We start from the raw sequence: 17661 nt of genomic DNA, 5'->3' as shown, positions 1-17661 counted from the left end.
TCTGCTTCTTTAATGAAATCTGATAGTGAAATGCAAATTAGCTGAAATATTAAACTTTGATAAGAATAAATTGTAACGTAATACGTTTCCATTAGTTTTCAAATTTATTTTTTTTTAAATATAATCTAAATATTAGTATATTAATATCTAAATATTAGTATATAATAGAATCTTATCTTGAGAAATTACCAGTATAACATAGCAGACGACATCGCATAAGCAGTAGCGATTCTTATATATACGTAGTAAGTATTGCAGTTCGTCGGTGTAATTTTCTTAGATATAATAGTTTAGTTCATTGCATGTAGTGATAATTGCATATAATAACGATATAAATTGATTATTTCAACAGTGTGTGAACACGTTATGGAGAAAGATAAAATTGTACCTTATTCGCGTACCGGTAACAAGGAAGAAGATGAGGTTAGTTTGTTGTGGTCAATGAGGTTAAGAAAACTGTCAAAATGACAAGAATCAATCGGGTGTATTATTGTATTATAAATTGTACTATATCATGAATTTTACATTTTAAAGAGAGAATATATTTTCCTGTAGATATTATTGGAACCGTATAATTACATTCTTCAAGTTCCTGGAAAACAAATTAGAGCCACATTAGCACATGCTTTTAATTACTGGTTAAAAATAAAATCAGATAAGCTTCGCGATATTGGAGATATCATACAGTTACTTCATAATGCCAGCCTTTTGTAAGTTTACAAATCTTATCTATTTTAACTCTTCAAACTATTATTTTTTTTTTTTCAAATATTTTGAATATATTGGATATATTTACAGCATCAAAAACAATTGTATATATTTATAGAATCACAAAGTTATTGATTATTATAATTTTTACAGAATTGATGATATTCAAGATAATTCAGTTTTAAGAAGAGGTATTCCTGTAGCTCATAATATTTATGGTGTAGCATCTACAATGAATGCTGCAAATTATGCCATATTTATTGCTTTGGAAAAAGTACTTGCTTTAAATCATGTAGAGGTAAATGTACTATGTAAAAATTTTTATTCTTTTTTATGAATTTTAATTTTAATATTATTAAAATTAATATTAGGGTATACAAATATATTTAGAACAGTTACTAGAACTTCATAGAGGTCAGGGTATGGAAATTTATTGGAGAGATAATTATATTTGTCCTACTGAAGCAGCTTATAAACAAATGACAATTCAAAGTAAATTTTAATAATATCTTTTTGATAATATCTTATTTTTAAGTAATTTTCCTAATATTTTGTTATTAAATTTTTAAAATTTTTTTCTATAGAAACAGGTGGTCTTTTTAATCTGGCTGTAAGATTAATGCAATTATTTTCTGAATGTAAAGAAGATTTTGTACCTTTAACTAGTATTTTAGGACTTTACTTTCAAATTCGTGATGATTATTGTAATCTATCTTCAGAAGAGGTAAGCTTTCAGATTTAATGACAAAATAAAAGTTATAGTATATCAAAAATTTTTATAGTATGTTGATAATAAAGGCTATTGCGAAGATCTTTCTGAAGGAAAGTATAGTTTTCCTATTATACATGCTATACGAAGTCATCCAGAAGATAGACAAATAATAAGTATCCTTTTCTTTAATTCAAAATAATCTAATTTTTTAAATATTCTTAAATAATTATTCTTAGCTACTATTGATAAAGATATTCTTAGGCAACGAACAAAGGATATTGAAGTAAAACGGTATTGTGTTAAATTGCTAGAAAAGTTTGGATCTTTTACTTATACAAGGACTTTATTGGAAGAATTGGACAAGAAAGCAAGAGATGAAATTGCACGTTTAGGTGGAAATCCTTTATTAATTCAAGTTTTAGATAATTTAAAATCTTGGAAACATACAAAATATTCAGGAAATGAATAAAAATAAAAAATTAATTATATTATGTTTTTTAAAATTTATGTTTATATATATTTCATTTATATACATTTTTTTAATATATATATTTCGAAATTAAACATTTTTTTATCTACTATATTTAAAGGAAGAAAAATATAAAATTTTTCTTTATTTAACAAGTAAAATAATAAACAATAAGAATTACTTCAAAATTTATATAAAAATGTTAATATTATTTGCTGTATGCATATTTTCAACTGATTATAATTGAAGTTCAAATATTACTTATTAAATAAAAATAATACAAAACATACCAATTTAATCATATATATATATATATAATATATATATAAAATATATATATACTTAAATGTTATATGTATATACATATACATACATATGACATTTTTAATAAAAATTTCAATCTTTATTAAAAATAGAAAGATCTCTAATAGAATAAATAATCTTTAATATTAATATTAATTTAGTATTAATATTAACATTTTTTTCAATGTGAAAATATCTGTAACTATATAAATGAGTATTCAAATTTTTTAATTTTTTAATTTTGTTATTTTTAGTTTTCTATGCTTTTTGAAAGTATATAGTATATTTGTACATAATACAAATGAATAAATTGTAATGAATATGGAATTCCGCACATGAAACTATATTATATTATTTTTATTATTTTTTAATATTAATAGTATATTGGTTTAATTTTTATTTATTGTTTTTCATTTTTTTTTAATTTTTCTTGATAACATATTATAAATTATATTTCTATTTTTTTAATTATTTTTTATTTTTCTTTGTCTTCCATTTTACTAAAAAAATTTTAAAAGTGCAATTTAAATAAATCTGACTCTTAATTAAAAAATAATAAAAAATAACTGATAAATTTTTTCTAATAATATTATAATTGAATTTTTACATATAATTTTTAAATATAATTTCAATATATTCATTTTATATTTATTAAATAATGATATAGATGGATTATTTTTGCATTAGTTATAAATATATATAGATGTATATTTATGGAAAATATTTTCTTAATAGTGTCATTAAAAAAAAATTAATAAATGATTTTCAGTATGATGTATATTATATTTTTGAAATATTCATAATAATAATAAAGTAAATTTATAATTGTAATCAAAAATTGAAAAATGAAAAATTATATTGAACAAATCATGTAAAACGACTATTTATTAATTATATTTTGATTTTTATTATAAGCTGCCATACATGTATAATAATTTAATTAACATTATTTAATATTAAACTTACAATTAATTTCGCTTATGGAGGTATTACTACTGATTTATACATCATGCGATCATATGCTGTACAATTGATAATGTGATATAATATATATTGTTACATACAAAACCATTTGTAACAAATAAATGTATCTTCTTCAAATCTTAGCAATGTATTTATAATATTTTATAATATTTTTGTTTTATCACATTCTTTCACATGTTTTGTCATACTTTCAAGTAAAAACTATAATTTTGAATATGTAACATGTTAAAATTCATGAATTTAAATTTATATATACGAAATAATGAGAATGAGAAGTAATTTATTTTAATCATTTTTTTTTTTATTTAAATCTAGACATATACATGTGGAAAATATTATATAATAATATTAAAAACCAAGTATTAAAAATTATAAATGTTTTATAATTTTTTTATTTTTATTTTTCATGATATATAATAGTTAATTGAATAATATATTGTATTATTATTAATTAGTCATAAAATCGAGCATAGTTGTAAAAACATATCATTCTTATTTCTCTCTTCCCATTCGATAAAAATATAAATAAATAATATTCATTCATACAATCATTAACAATCATTAATAACTTTGCACTAATTTTACGATTTTAGAAACAGTTATGATGTTTTTTCAAAATTGCAAAGCTATTTAATATAAATGCCTATATTAAGTTCTATAAGCTATTATTATCAGAATTATATTTTTATAAATTAATACATGCGTAAAACATATTATTTACTATCACATTCTATTATTCATTTATATATATGCTATGTTATTCATTATAAATTTGAGATTTTTTCTGTTTTCATTACTATATTTTGAAATTTAATAAATTAAAAATTTTTTAAATTTCAGAAATAAAATAATATATTTAAATAAATTCTTATTTATACAAATTATTCTAATATTTATCAATAATTTTATAATTAATAAATATATTAATAATAATATTAATAATTTTAATACAATTAATTATTATTCTTATTTTAAAAAAAGAATAATATTATAATTTTGCGATATTCTCAAATTTATGATTGAATTTATTATTCATAATTCTTTTTCCGAATCATCTACGCAAATTTTTTACATCACTCTGAAATTTATCTTCACAGTCATTAAAATACAATCGTTTATGATTAATCATTTTAAAACATTTACTACTTACACAAATACAAATAAAACATCATCATTAAACGTACAGAGCATGAGAAACTATTAAATAGCTTTTTTTTTAAATAACATTTGAACACGCGCATATATATATATCGAAAGGAACTCTTAATAATCTAAGGCCGATTGCAAATCATCTAATCCAGTGTTTCCTGATTCTTTTTAAGAATAATTTGATATGATAATATATTTGTTATATTTTAAAATATTCATATCAAGAATTAGAATAAGATTTAATCAAAAATTGAATAAAATTTAATATTGATAATTTCAATTGATGTCAATAAAAATAATACTTTATAACATAACCAATAATGAATTTTTATTTATGCGTTGATCTATATAAATTCTATTTTTAAATATTATTTATAAATATCAATAAATATTACATATTTTTATGTTTCATAAAATTTTAATATTATTTTCGTGACATTGATTAGGAAACACTGTTCTAACATATGCGATATTTCAATACCATATTGACTCGTAAAAAATTTCAACTATGCAAAACGAAAACGAGAAATCTTGCAAGTATTTTTACATATCTCAATGATCCGACACTCTTTATCTTTGATCAAATTTCTCAACGAGTCTCGTATTTTACCTGCTCATTTTTGGACCGCTGAACTTCCTTCGGAAAGTTTCATCATTCCTCTGTTCAACTTTTCTGTTACTTTTCGAACACGCAAAGCTTTCTCTCTCCTTTCTTTTCTGTATATTACATTCTCACAAAGATGCCATTGGCTTCTGTATATCGCGGAAGAAGCTTGAATTTTGACATCGTTTGCAAAATGTCGAGATCGGAGTTTCTTCTATCTGCTATCAACGACTAAGATAGCGTAGCTATTTGACATGTCCTTTGTTCCGGTTCACTATCCTCGTCTGATTCGCTTGCCCACGAGGGCTGACGTTCGTGTCATATTTCCCCATCGCTGTCTCCCACTCGTCCTGTTGGTCCAGACACACCGTCGTCCAGTACTTCCGTCACCTTGTGCGATGCACTCGATCTTAGAAAAAAGGTTCTTTTCTTTGTGGTTAGGAGAATGAATTGTTAACCACCGGACAATTCTTGTTTTGACGAATGATATATTAGGAATTAGGTTATGTCACGAGTAAGGAGATGTTATGTTGTGAATGATTGTGAATCGAGGATTTTCGTAAAAGAAGACGAGAATGATATCGGAAGGAATTGATATACATCGACATGAGTGAATTAATAAATAACATACATTAATAGCAAACATTAGATAAAATAAAGAGTTAGAAAATCACATATCTATAAAATAATCGAAATGAATTTTCAGATATGGCGATATGATTCGATCAGAGTTTGAAATTTTTTTTTATATAAAAAGTATACATAAAAATAATGTGTAATATTGATAATTATAGCTAGTTGTAAGTATTTAGAAGAAGAAAAAAGTGAAAGTGAACATGAGTTATCTGTTTTATCAGTGCAAATCAAAAAGTAGTGCAAAAATTAATAAAAGAAAAATAATTTATTTTAATTTATAAATTAAAAGATGTTTACATATTTTATTTGATACTTTTATTGAATTACTAATTATAATATAAATTACTAATTATAATTGTCGAATATAAAAAAGATTAATGAATAAAAGAAAAAGAGAATCGAAAATCGAAGTAAATATAATGTTTATGGCGCGAAAAATGGTGGAGATAATTGCTAAATCAGTAGTTCTCAAAATGTCGTAGATCAGCAATTCTTTTCAAAATCTCAAAACTTTTCATTATAAAAAGAATTTATATAATTTACAAGGTAATAAAACTAATAATAATCATATTAAAATTATATTATCATTTAAAATTTTTGCAAAAAAATACAATTTCAATTATAATCGATGATATAATAAAAATATTCAGAATTATAATTATTAACTATTTTGACATATCAAATTTTGACATATAAAGTTTATAATTATTTTATCATTATAACGTTTCCGTTAAATAAAAATTTTATTTTATTTCAATTTTTTAAATTTTTATGAAAATTTTATATTATATGAAATAAATATAAATGTAAATAGATAAAGAAATTTTATGATTTCGTGAAAAGTTTTAAAAAATTTTTTAAAATATCCAAATGTATTGAATAAGTAAATATAAAATGAGAATAAAAATTCTGATAAAGATTTAGAGGGCAGGTTAAAGTGTGAGAATATTTAATGCTTTGTTTTGCTGCATTTTAACCTATTAAGTAGAATTGAGTCGCCATGTTGATATTATTTTTACAATTACATTAAATTTAATATGAAAAGTTCTGATTTCGTCAAAAGATATAGTTTTTTCAAAATAGTTTAATTTTTAAAAATTATTTTTCTAAATATGATGAATTATTTTGTATTAATTTTTTTTTGAGCTTGAGTAATGAATAGGATATTCTTTAGTAAATATTAAATATACATTACATAAATAAAAATTTTATTCGATTTCATCTCATTGCCATGGTTTTTATGATATTCGTTTCTGTTTACTATTAACTTCTATAAAAATATTTTCAAATAATATTTGATATTGTGAAATTATCCACTAAACAGGTTAAAAACAGGTTAAATGTATGTGTGCATAAAAATCTGTGGAATAATTAATTTTCCAATAATGATTTTTAAATTATTAAACTGTAAATTTTTTTCAAAAGAAATTAAAATTATTCTCTTATCTATTGTTCTATATAATGTTTTTCATACAAATAATGCACATTAAAAAAAAGTAATAAGAAAATTATATATTATGATTCTCTTCATTTTCTCTTTTAACTTGAATAATAATTTGAAATAATAATAAATTATAATAATTGCAATTAAAATTACAATTTCTTTTAAATTAGCATATAATTCCATTTCAGTACAAAAATAATATTTTCATAATAACAAATGATTTATTTGAGAATCATTTTACTTAATAAAATATACAATTAAAATATATTTCAGTTTTGAAATTTCTTTATAATAAATTCAATTTTAATTACTTCTTTTTCTTCCATGATAATCTTAATCATTTCAACTATTTAATATATTTACCTATCATTTTCACTTAAATTATTAAAAAAAATCTCCAATTTCTTAAATATCTAATTTCTTAAAAAAAAATTTTCAGTTTAAAGTAAATTGAAAAAAATTAATAGAATTATGAAAGGATTATCTTGTACAACTATAATTAAATTACATTTCCTTTGTAGCAGAATTTTCAACGTTAATCTCTTAATATAGAAAATTACATTTTTTTTTCCTTTCTTTTCTTTCTTTTTTTTTTTTTTTAGCTTGCATACTTACCAGAACTTCTTCAAAACGATCGTAATTCTCAGGCCTAGTATTTAGAAGGCTCTCGCCAACCGAATCCGTGGCATTGCTCATCTGGCAGGAACCACGTATGCCCAAAGCACTGGACGTAATATGCAGCAAGGATAGCACTGCCAAAAGTCCGGCTGGGGATATAAAAACAAAAGGGAAATGTATAACGGGGTATATATTTCTTTCATTTCAGTTTGCTTTCGATGTTATTACTTAACGTCAAATCCTTGTTTCTTTCGCGTTCCTCTCATTCAAATATTTTTTCAGAATACAAGATTTCAGAATAATGAAAATTTGTTACAGTTATATTTTTGAAATCATATAATATATTTTGCCAAATTAAATCATTTTTTGATTGTAATATATACTAAAAATATTACAAATTATTGTACAGTTCCTGATCATTAAATTAGGATTATTTTAAGGAAAAATTGTCAAATTTTAAAGTTCCATAATTTTCTTAAAATTATATGAAAATGAAAACTTTTATATTTTGATTCTTTAGATCAATTTTCTTGATTGTTAATCATAGAATTTTGATATTTGGCAATTTTTCCTAATTCATGATGATCAGCATCAAAACAAAATTTGAAAATCAGAAATAATAATTGTTTTTTTTCCTTTGATTTTTAGATATTGAAAATTAAAAATCAATGAAAATAAATCTAGATGCAATTTCTGGATTTGGATTCCTATATGAATAAAAATAAACTATTTTAAACAAAAAATAGGGATTTTTAAATTTCGTCTTCAATAACATATAATTCTCTTCTACAACTTAGGTAAGTTACTGTCTATGAGTCGATGAGTATCCGTAGGGAGGAGCGACAGCTTTCAGGTGCTGCATTAGATTTATGCAGACCCGAACTTGCTTTCGTGAGTCCTTTGGGTGGTAACGTATTCACGAACAAGTTAAAATCTATCTTATCAATGATAAAAATAACATTATATTTATATATTTTGACTTGTTAATTAGTCTTTAAAATGCAACAATTGTATATCTTAGTTTAATATAATTAATTATATCAAATTATACGTATCTCTGAACAATTTAATTTTTTTCATTCATCATAATTAATTTACAAATAATTTAAAAATATACTATGTAATTTGTAGTTTTTTAAATTACAAATTTTATCATTTTTCTTTGAGATTCTCCATTACTAAATTTTATCATTTCATATATTTAAAGATTTAAAATTTATTTCAAAACCGAAGTGAATGTTTCCACATGAAAAAATATAAAATTTCTTCTAATTTAATTAAATGAAATAATATTCAAATATTTTCAAAATAATCATGTTAAATTATATCAAAAAATAATATGTTAAATAATTTTAATGATAGAATGAAAAAAATAAATAAATAAAAGAAATAATAATAATTCTATCAATGCATTATTAAGCTATGAATCGACTCACAAAAGGGCCCCTGTTGTTTTAATTAATAATTTTCAACTTATAAATATTTAAACAACTAGTTTGCCAAGTTACCCGCAACATAGGACAACCATAGACTATACGGTTTCCATGCCAAAATACAGGATAATGGTAGATAAAACAATGCCCTCCGCCAACCTCTTGTTATCGCCAACACTGCCGACCAACAGCATGAACAAAGAGACTCGTCGTTCCTGAAACAAAATATATACAACGTTTTATCGAGGTCCGTGTCGTTCTCTGCAAGAACTAAGTCTTTTCAAATTGGATTTATAGATGCAATAAAGCGTTGGAGATTTTATTAGGAGGAGGAATTTATTATAATTCATATACGTATTTTCTTTATAACTTTATATTATATAATAATATATAATTTTTGATATAATTTTGTGATATCATTGTAATTTAGATAATAGATTGGTGAACCTATTTTGGTGAGTTTAAAATAAAAAAGAAAAGATTATATGAAATAAATCCAAATTATTTATAAAATATTATTAAATTTAATGTAGAGTCTCATCACATATATAAACTCATTTACTATTTTTGCAAATAATATTAAATTTATATTATATTTCAATTTGAGTTTATATTTTACTTGAATTCTGAAACAAATAAAAATAATCAGAAAATAATATTTAAAAATAGTAAATAATTGAATAAATCATAAATAATTAAAAAATATACTAAAAATTAGTAATATTAATGATTTATTTAAGTTTAGAATTGAAAATATAATTACAATAATCTATGAATGATTTGATATAATAGATTGTAATCAGAATTACAAATTGAATTGAAATCTATAATATCTATACAATTCCATTCATTGTTGAAATTGATGAAATTCAATAATATAACAATAATTAATTATTGTTATAGATATTTGATATTATCCGTATTAACTTCTCTAATATATCCTTTGGATTTAAAGATTATTAAATTCTACCTATTTCATCTTAAATTAATAACTATTTAAAAAAATAGTTCAAAACAATTTATCCTTGTGAAATGCAAATTTTACTAAATACATTCACACATATTATTCTTTATAATATATTCTATAACTCATTTTTCAATCTAATCAAAAAACTCTACTATATTATATCATACAATACTTTTCACAGACAGACAAATAGAACAGGCCAGTCATAAATCAAACAGTCAGTAATTTCCTACATTATTTTTCTCACTTTCCAATCATCCACATACCTGAATCAATTTCAAACAAAGCCAATATCCCTTACAACATCTCTTTATAAAAATCCTATAGTTTCATTCAGAGCTCAAGTCTCACGTTATTTAACCAACCTACCAACCTTTTTCCATTTTCCCTTCATTGTCAGTCGAGAATTCTCGAGCCGAATCTCATTGATTTCCTAATGCCATTCCAGATTCCAATAAATGCAAAAACGTCGACGAAATCGTGCAAACCATTCTCGAACGAGGAAAAAGTAAGCGGTGGCAAGGATGGAAAACTAGACTGGTAATTACCACGTTCGAACTTTGTCCCAATTTCCTCGATCGCGGAGAGAGTCACCTCCGCGTGTTAAAGTGGGAGCAGAAGAGGATGGACGAAGAAAATATGCAAGAACCTGATATAGATGTATAATGGAAGGGGTCGACGACGATTGTGAAGCCACCGAGGAGGAAGGAGAGTCGTGCTCGAAGTGAATACGGCGAAAGATCGAGGTGGAATAAAAAGGGAGAAAGGAGTTTCCGAAGGGAAAAGACGATTTTATTGGCGGACGAACTTCCGACGATCTATCTCGGTTCGACACCACTCGTTTCGGGAGTTTATATTCTTGTCGACGTTATCAAAAGGGATAAAGTCGACGAATAAACGTCCTCCCTTCTCCTCCCTCCCCCTTTTTTTTCGTACCTTTCTTATTACGACCGATGAAAATCAGATGTTTTATACCGTGGAGGATCTTCTTTTTCCTCTTGCCTTGTTTGCACTTCGATGAAAATGCTTGAAGAGATGAAGGGAGCTAGAATGAAAAGGGAGCTCGCTTTGCTAGTTTGGAATAATAGCGTGTGATTATTTAGGGATTTTGTCAGAAATATCTGTTTTCAATGAACTGATTTTTTTCTTCTTCTTCTTTTTTCTTTTTGGAATAAAATATTTTTAGAAATTAAAGAGAAGAAATTGATTTGTCAAAGATATTTATAGATGTTTCATTTTTTATTTTGGTCACGTTATTGCGTTTGTCCGACTGCGACTGACGTAAACTATTTTTCTGAATGTAACTTTCTTATTTTATTTTATTCTTTTATGATTGTTTTATTCTACGTGCTTGGCCATGATTGGTCCATTCTACTTGTCTGAACGTGACTAGCTTATTCTATCTGGTTGGAAGCAACTGGCCCATTCTGTTTGTCTGCTCTGTTCTATTAACTTGATAGTGATTATTTTGTTCTATTCGCCTGATCATTCTACACATTTTTTTATATTTAATATAATATAATATTAAGATTTAGTGATGATGGATAGTAATTTAAACATTTATGATATGATTCTGTAAAAATTATAGTCATGAACAAAATATTTATAATAATTTAGGAATAAGAATAATATATATAGAAAGTATATTTACCTGACACAGATTTGTACAAACAAGGTGATGGCCCATGTAATCTCAAGAAAGAATATCAAACCAGATGCTGCTCTGAAATAGAATCATATAAATTTTTATTTAACGAGTGGAAGAAAGAATATTGTTGCAATTTATATTTATGTTTCAAATAGTAATATAAAATCCATCTATTGGTTTCTTTTTCACTGCTCCTTTTAGGATCAAAATTTATATTAAAAACAATATTCAAATGAAAATTTCTCCTTCTTAAAATTATCAAAATTCAACTTATATTTCACCATATAACAATCCAGGATATTCAAAAATTAATATTCCTTTACCCTCTTCATTTAACATTTGCATGAAAATTAATCCTTTTCTTTCACAACAAATATTCTTAAACAGTTTCATTATCTTCCAATATTAACACGATAATCTTAAAATAAACGTTTTACATTTACCACCCTCATCTTATCTCCATCCCAGGCTATTAATCTTCCACAACTTCTTCCCCGTTATACATAATTTCCACACTTTTTCCCAACAGTTCGACTTCCTTTAATTAACAAGCTGCACAAATTTATTCCAAACTCGTTTAAACGCTCCTTCTTTGATCGCAACAAGCGCAAAAAAAAATCTCCAAACACCGAACTTTTTAAAAATCTCCTACTCCCTTCAAATTCATATTCCCTTCTCTCTCGATTCGATCTTCGGTGAAAAAAAAAACGAAGTACAATTTCTCTTTCGCGATTCCGCTTTGTATCCCGCCTACAGCGCCACGACTCTTATTTTATCGCGGAAATAAGTCTGCGAATTACTCGCGGCCCCGTGATTCTCTGCTGCCGTCGTGTCCACCCGCTATAAAACGTCGCCCCGTTTCATCCCCCGTTTTTTTCTTTTTTTGTGTTCCACGCGAGGAATTTCGCGAAATTCGAGCGAATTCGCGATTTCTCGAGCCGCGCAAGGTGAAATCGAATTGAAAAAGGAGGGGGGAGGGGGGGGGAGGAGAATTATTTCGTTCGTGGGAAATTCTGTCCCCCCGGGTATTGTTTCGTCGAAGAATTCGTATGAATTTCGGAGGAATTTTAAGAATGGCTCTTCCATGAAGCGAGAATAAGAAAATTTAGGATTCGTGAATTTTTAAACATTCGAAATAAGAAATTGGGGGATATTTATGGACAGTTTGACAGAAATAAAAATATCTGTAATTTATATTGAAATTGTATAAAAATATACAGATCAATGAATCGTTTTATAATTTTTGTATTATTTTCTTTTTTCGAGTATTTTAATTGAATTAATTAATTTTTCTTATGTTTATATTATAATATATATATATGTATTTTTTCGAAGATAATTTATATTTTTAGGTCAACATATAATAATCTATCTTGAATTATACATGAACGTGTCAAATGCTCGCAGCTAGTGCTCCAGTTCGTTGCATATTAGGTCTCGTAGGTCTCAAGAGTACAGAAACATGGAGAATTCTCTCTGTGTAACGTTCTCTTGAAATCTACATAGATTTAAATACCAATCTGTCAGAATTTCTTCAACCAAATATTAATATTATATTTTATTATCATATTTTAACAAAGATTATAAAAACTGTACAAAATTGTATTCCAATAACATTTATCGTCAATAATTTCTTTTTTTACTAAATTTTTACCATAATTTCATCATAACGATAACTTCAAGTCATATTCCAAGAATAATTCAATCTGAAAAATCGATTTTTAAATTCAATCCAATAAAACAATTCGATTATCATATCACAATTATCATGTTTCAACAGAGATTATAAAAATTGTACAAAATTGTATTTCAATAACATTTATCGTCAATAATTCCTTTTTTTACTAAATTTTTACCATAATTTCATCATAACGATAACTTCAAGTCATATTCCAAGAATAATTCAATCTGAAAAATCGATTTTTTAAATTCAATCCAATAAAACAATTCGAAATCCATTTTTCCGATTAATATACATTTCATACGAAAACGAATTACAAAACTCTTTTTCTTTAATAAAATCGAGTTATCGAAAAAAATTATTCTCCATTCGTCTCGTTTTCCATCGATTTCATCAGCGTATGTTGGCTACGCTTAATTTCACTCGACACGGTTGGAATTCACGATATTTCGAGCTCGGGATATTTCGTGTTATAGTAATTTTGTGGAAGGCAAGACGCGCTAATGTCGCCACCACGCGTGGATAAAGCCAACACGCGAGAAATATGCAGTCGACCGTTGGGATAGACACGCGTATTACCGAGTGGCTGATCATACCGCGGTCGAATCTACTGCCGCTTCTATCATTGAACGCGCCACTGTTATCCAAATGAGAATCCACGGGCAAACGAATCGATACGCGCGACTCGTTTACCATTTGTTCCACATTGGATTTCCGTATCTGACGGAATATAATGTGGATTATTCTTCGTTCTCGTTTTCATATTGATATTATATTTTAAAAATATTTCGATATTTATTTGTTTTACAAACTTTTTATTTATGTTCAATCGGCGATAATTTTTCTTTTTTTTTTTAATTCCTAAATCAATACACAATTTATACACTTTTTTTGAAAATATATTTTATATTATTTGTACGGATACATTTATATCAGGCGTAATAACAATTCACGTTTGTTTCTTTTATTGAATCGTATTACTCAATTTTTTTACATCATTGTTATTGTATTATTTTTTTATTTTTTTGTTTCTTCTTTGTCGCCGCACTGACTGACGTTGGAAAATGTGCATGTACAAATGATTTATTAAGAGTAATTTTTACTTGCTATGGTAATTAACGCGAAGAAGAATAAAATGGAAAATAGTGTAGTCTTTTAATCCCATTATGCTCGAATTTCGTTCCTGATATTAATTTATCACTAGGGAGAAATGTAGAAAAATAAGAGCACGAATTACGTATTTCCTTTTCTACGAATAATTATTATGATACAAAAAAAAAGTGAATACACATTTCCGTTAAAATTTTATACAAAAATTAGTTACAAATTTTTTTTTAAATTTTAAAATTTCTAAAAGTTTCATCACAAAGTCTTTTTTTTAAAAACTCACACGTATGATTAATATATGATCAACGTGAGACGAATAATCAACGAATTTATTCGATTTTTAAAACGGTGAAGTATTTTTGAAAAAAAAAAAAAAAATTGGGAACAAAAGTAAAAACGAAAAAAAAAAGAGAGAGGAATAGATAAATTATAATATAGCTCGTGTTCCTTTTAAATTGGCCGGTATCGCGCAGCAATAAAGTTAAAGTTCCATCATTGTTCGAACAATCGCACCAGTGTCGTACGTTAAATGCAATGTCCCCAAACTCGATTTATGGCCTGCAACTGCATTAATCAGAGTGGTGGATCTCTCTTCCCCTCCCCTCCCCCCGTAAATTTCAATCTAAATTCACTCACAATAAAAGATAACGAAAGGATAACATTTTTAACGATATCGAGTGATCGAGAATATATCATCGAGTCTATTAACATTCCATATTGCCAGATATATAAAATATTCATTCGTTTTTTTACTTGCTATATTTATGAACGCAATAAATATATGAAACAAATGATATCATATCATATATGTTAATTGAAATTAGTAATTTTGATGAAATAATATGTAAGAATAATATTCAAATTCAATATTAAATAAATAAATACACAGCATGAAAATAATTAATTTAAAAAATGTTAAATTTGGAAATATGATAAAAAAGATATTAATATATTTTTATAAAATAATTCATTTGTTATAATACAATAAATAGATAATAAAAAAAAAAATATTGAGCATTATCGAAATTAGATGCAGATTGGCCGATCACGTTTATATTGTAACATCGTTATACTGTCCGACCAAAAATACACACAAGTATCGTGCAACTTGGTGTGTGGAACTAACAAAAGTTTATTTTTGATAAAATAAACCGATTGAAATTTAAGTTTACACAAACGATTTCGAACGAGGTCAATTCGCCTGTTTGACCTAACCTAAAAGTTGCCTCTAATGTAAACGAGGCTCCACCGATGCAACTGCATGCATAAACATATCATAAAATTCTGCAGGCATCCTCGAAATTTTTGATTTATTTATACCTCCTCTTATTTTTACGCGCTTGTAGTTTCGAGAGAAATAATTTATTTCTTCTAAATGATCAAATATATATACATATATTTTCAAATTCTATATTAATTTATTTATCAATATTTCATAAATGAACAAAACATAAATGATACACAACTATCTCCTTTTCAAATAACAAAAATAGAATTTATCGTACATCGTATATTATTTGAAGTTTTGTATATTCCAAACATGCCTTTTCCTCCTACAACTGTTTACAAGCATTACATTAGCTAGTAAAATCGTAAACACGATGGAAAGTCGTGTACAAGGATATATATGGCATATATGCATATGTATATACACGCTATATTTACCATTCAAGCAAATTTGAACTACTCGCATAACTTTCTACTGTAGTTGCACACCACGCCTATTTCGTTTGTATTATTTCATCCAATGTTTGTCCTATACGGTTTTCTTACTATGTTCGTTACATATACACGAGAAGGAGGAAGAGTGGGGAGGCAAGAAGAATGATTGGTCGCAAAACGGAGGGCAATCACATTTAAACAAAAGCAGTTACAAGGTTGGTAACACAGAGTGAACTGAACAATTAGTTAAACAAGTTTTTCATTGTCCATCCTAAAATCTATTTTACGATCCAAATTTCTAAATTAATCGTTGCTTATTCATTTCATTATTGTTGTGCCTTCTATTGTGTATTTATTTGCACTACTCCTTCGAGAAAAATATTGTCGTTCGAGATGTGTACAGAGAGGAAGGGAGGGGGGGGTTTCTTGTATCGTTCGAGTTTTGAGCTTTCTTGTAAAGATGTCGTTAAAAGTTTATACGTCGCGATTCGACTCGTCTCGTCTCGTAACGGTGTTACCATCAGAATCGAGTCTGAAAAAGTGTACACAAGTGTGAAATATATATAAAAACCTGGAATTTTTGAATTCTTGCTTGATACCGTAATTGTTGTTCCAAAATTGAAAGAAGTTTGTGACGAAAGATTGTGAAAATTTGTAAATATATTTATATCGCGATTCAATAATGAGATAAAATATCCTAGTTTTCCAAATATTTTACAATGGTATAATAGATGATGATTCTTATTCTAATAATTGTAATATTTCAATAATGAAAGAAAAAATAATTGATAATTTTAATTTTATTTTTAATTAATTTTAATTTTTATTTTTATCGTAGTAATTTTATGGTTTTATTAGAGTGTATAATAGCAAAGTGATGCAATGAAATTATATAGCAGAAAGAAATTAAACGTAAAAGGATGAATATACGTAACTTTAAAGTAATAGGTGTACATATGATGTAGGAGGTTAAAGCTACGAGAATATTCAGAATGTTTAATCGTTTGTAGTTTAATGTGGTTTATGATATCGCTAATTATTAATAATTTGACGAATAATTATTCATCATAGATATATATATATTGTTATTACAATGAATCCTTATATTATAATATAATTTATTGACAATTGTTGAAATTAGGCACATAAATACATAAAATCGATTAATTAAATAGAAATTGAAATAACATTCTTGTAAAAATATTTTACACTTATACGAATACGAATCTCATCGATCATACGTATATATTAAGTTGCGAGCTCAGAATGCTGTCTGAAAAGTGAAATGTGAGAGATATCTGAGTAAAGATGTAGGTAAGATTTAAAAAAATGATGATCGATCGAAGGTTTTACGAGATACGAGCGCACGAGGAAAAGAAGAGATATCGTGTGTCTACAGATGAAAATAGAAGTCGTACATAAAGAATGTTAAGAGAAGAATGGATCAAAGAAGAAGAAGAAGAAGTAAATATTTTGCATTGAAATGTACTTTTGAAAAGAGTATTCAGTATTGGTATTATAAAAAAAATTATTCGT

At 25.7% G+C, this 17661-nt stretch overlaps 2 protein-coding genes across 12 annotated transcripts in view; one reads left to right on the top strand and one right to left on the bottom strand.

Annotated features, from left to right (window-relative positions):
* Nucleotides 1-111: 111 nt before the first annotated feature.
* Nucleotides 112-1910, top strand: LOC727189 (geranylgeranyl pyrophosphate synthase). Of its 7 annotated transcripts, none has more exons than XM_006558015.3 (8): nucleotides 112-245; nucleotides 353-423; nucleotides 556-710; nucleotides 862-1006; nucleotides 1080-1200; nucleotides 1293-1432; nucleotides 1491-1593; nucleotides 1657-1910. In XM_006558015.3, coding segments are annotated over exons 1-8 (969 nt in total). In that variant the 5' UTR covers nucleotides 112-244; the 3' UTR covers nucleotides 1890-1910. The 7 variants fall into 7 exon arrangements, with proteins under 7 accessions (XP_006558078.1, XP_001122899.2, XP_016770674.1 ...); XM_001122899.5 differs by having other exon boundaries at nucleotides 1672-1909; XM_016915185.2 differs by having other exon boundaries at nucleotides 1507-1593; nucleotides 1682-1815.
* A 2760-nt stretch (nucleotides 1911-4670) lies between these two features.
* LOC725750 overlaps nucleotides 4671-17661 on the bottom strand; it is an 83959-nt gene continuing 70968 nt past the window's right edge. For 3 of the 5 annotated variants that reach the window (XM_006558020.3, XM_016915189.2, XM_016915188.2), the window contains exons 3-6: nucleotides 11679-11750; nucleotides 9136-9275; nucleotides 7625-7776; nucleotides 4671-5353 (exon numbers count right to left, since the gene is read on the bottom strand). In XM_006558020.3, the coding sequence (XP_006558083.1) occupies nucleotides 5204-5353; nucleotides 7625-7776; nucleotides 9136-9275; nucleotides 11679-11750 (514 nt within the window). In that variant the 3' untranslated portion in view covers nucleotides 4671-5203. The remainder of the gene's footprint in view (nucleotides 5354-7624; nucleotides 7777-9135; nucleotides 9276-11678; nucleotides 11751-17661) is intronic. The other 2 variants (XM_006558021.3, XM_001121559.5) reach the window with 2 other exon arrangements.

This window comes from Apis mellifera, linkage group LG11 (assembly GCF_003254395.2).
Source record: "Apis mellifera strain DH4 linkage group LG11, Amel_HAv3.1, whole genome shotgun sequence".
In the NCBI taxonomy this organism is placed as follows: domain Eukaryota; kingdom Metazoa; phylum Arthropoda; class Insecta; order Hymenoptera; family Apidae; genus Apis; species Apis mellifera.
The sequence above is the reverse complement of the archived record's forward strand: the minus strand, read 5'-3'. Positions and strand labels throughout refer to the sequence as shown.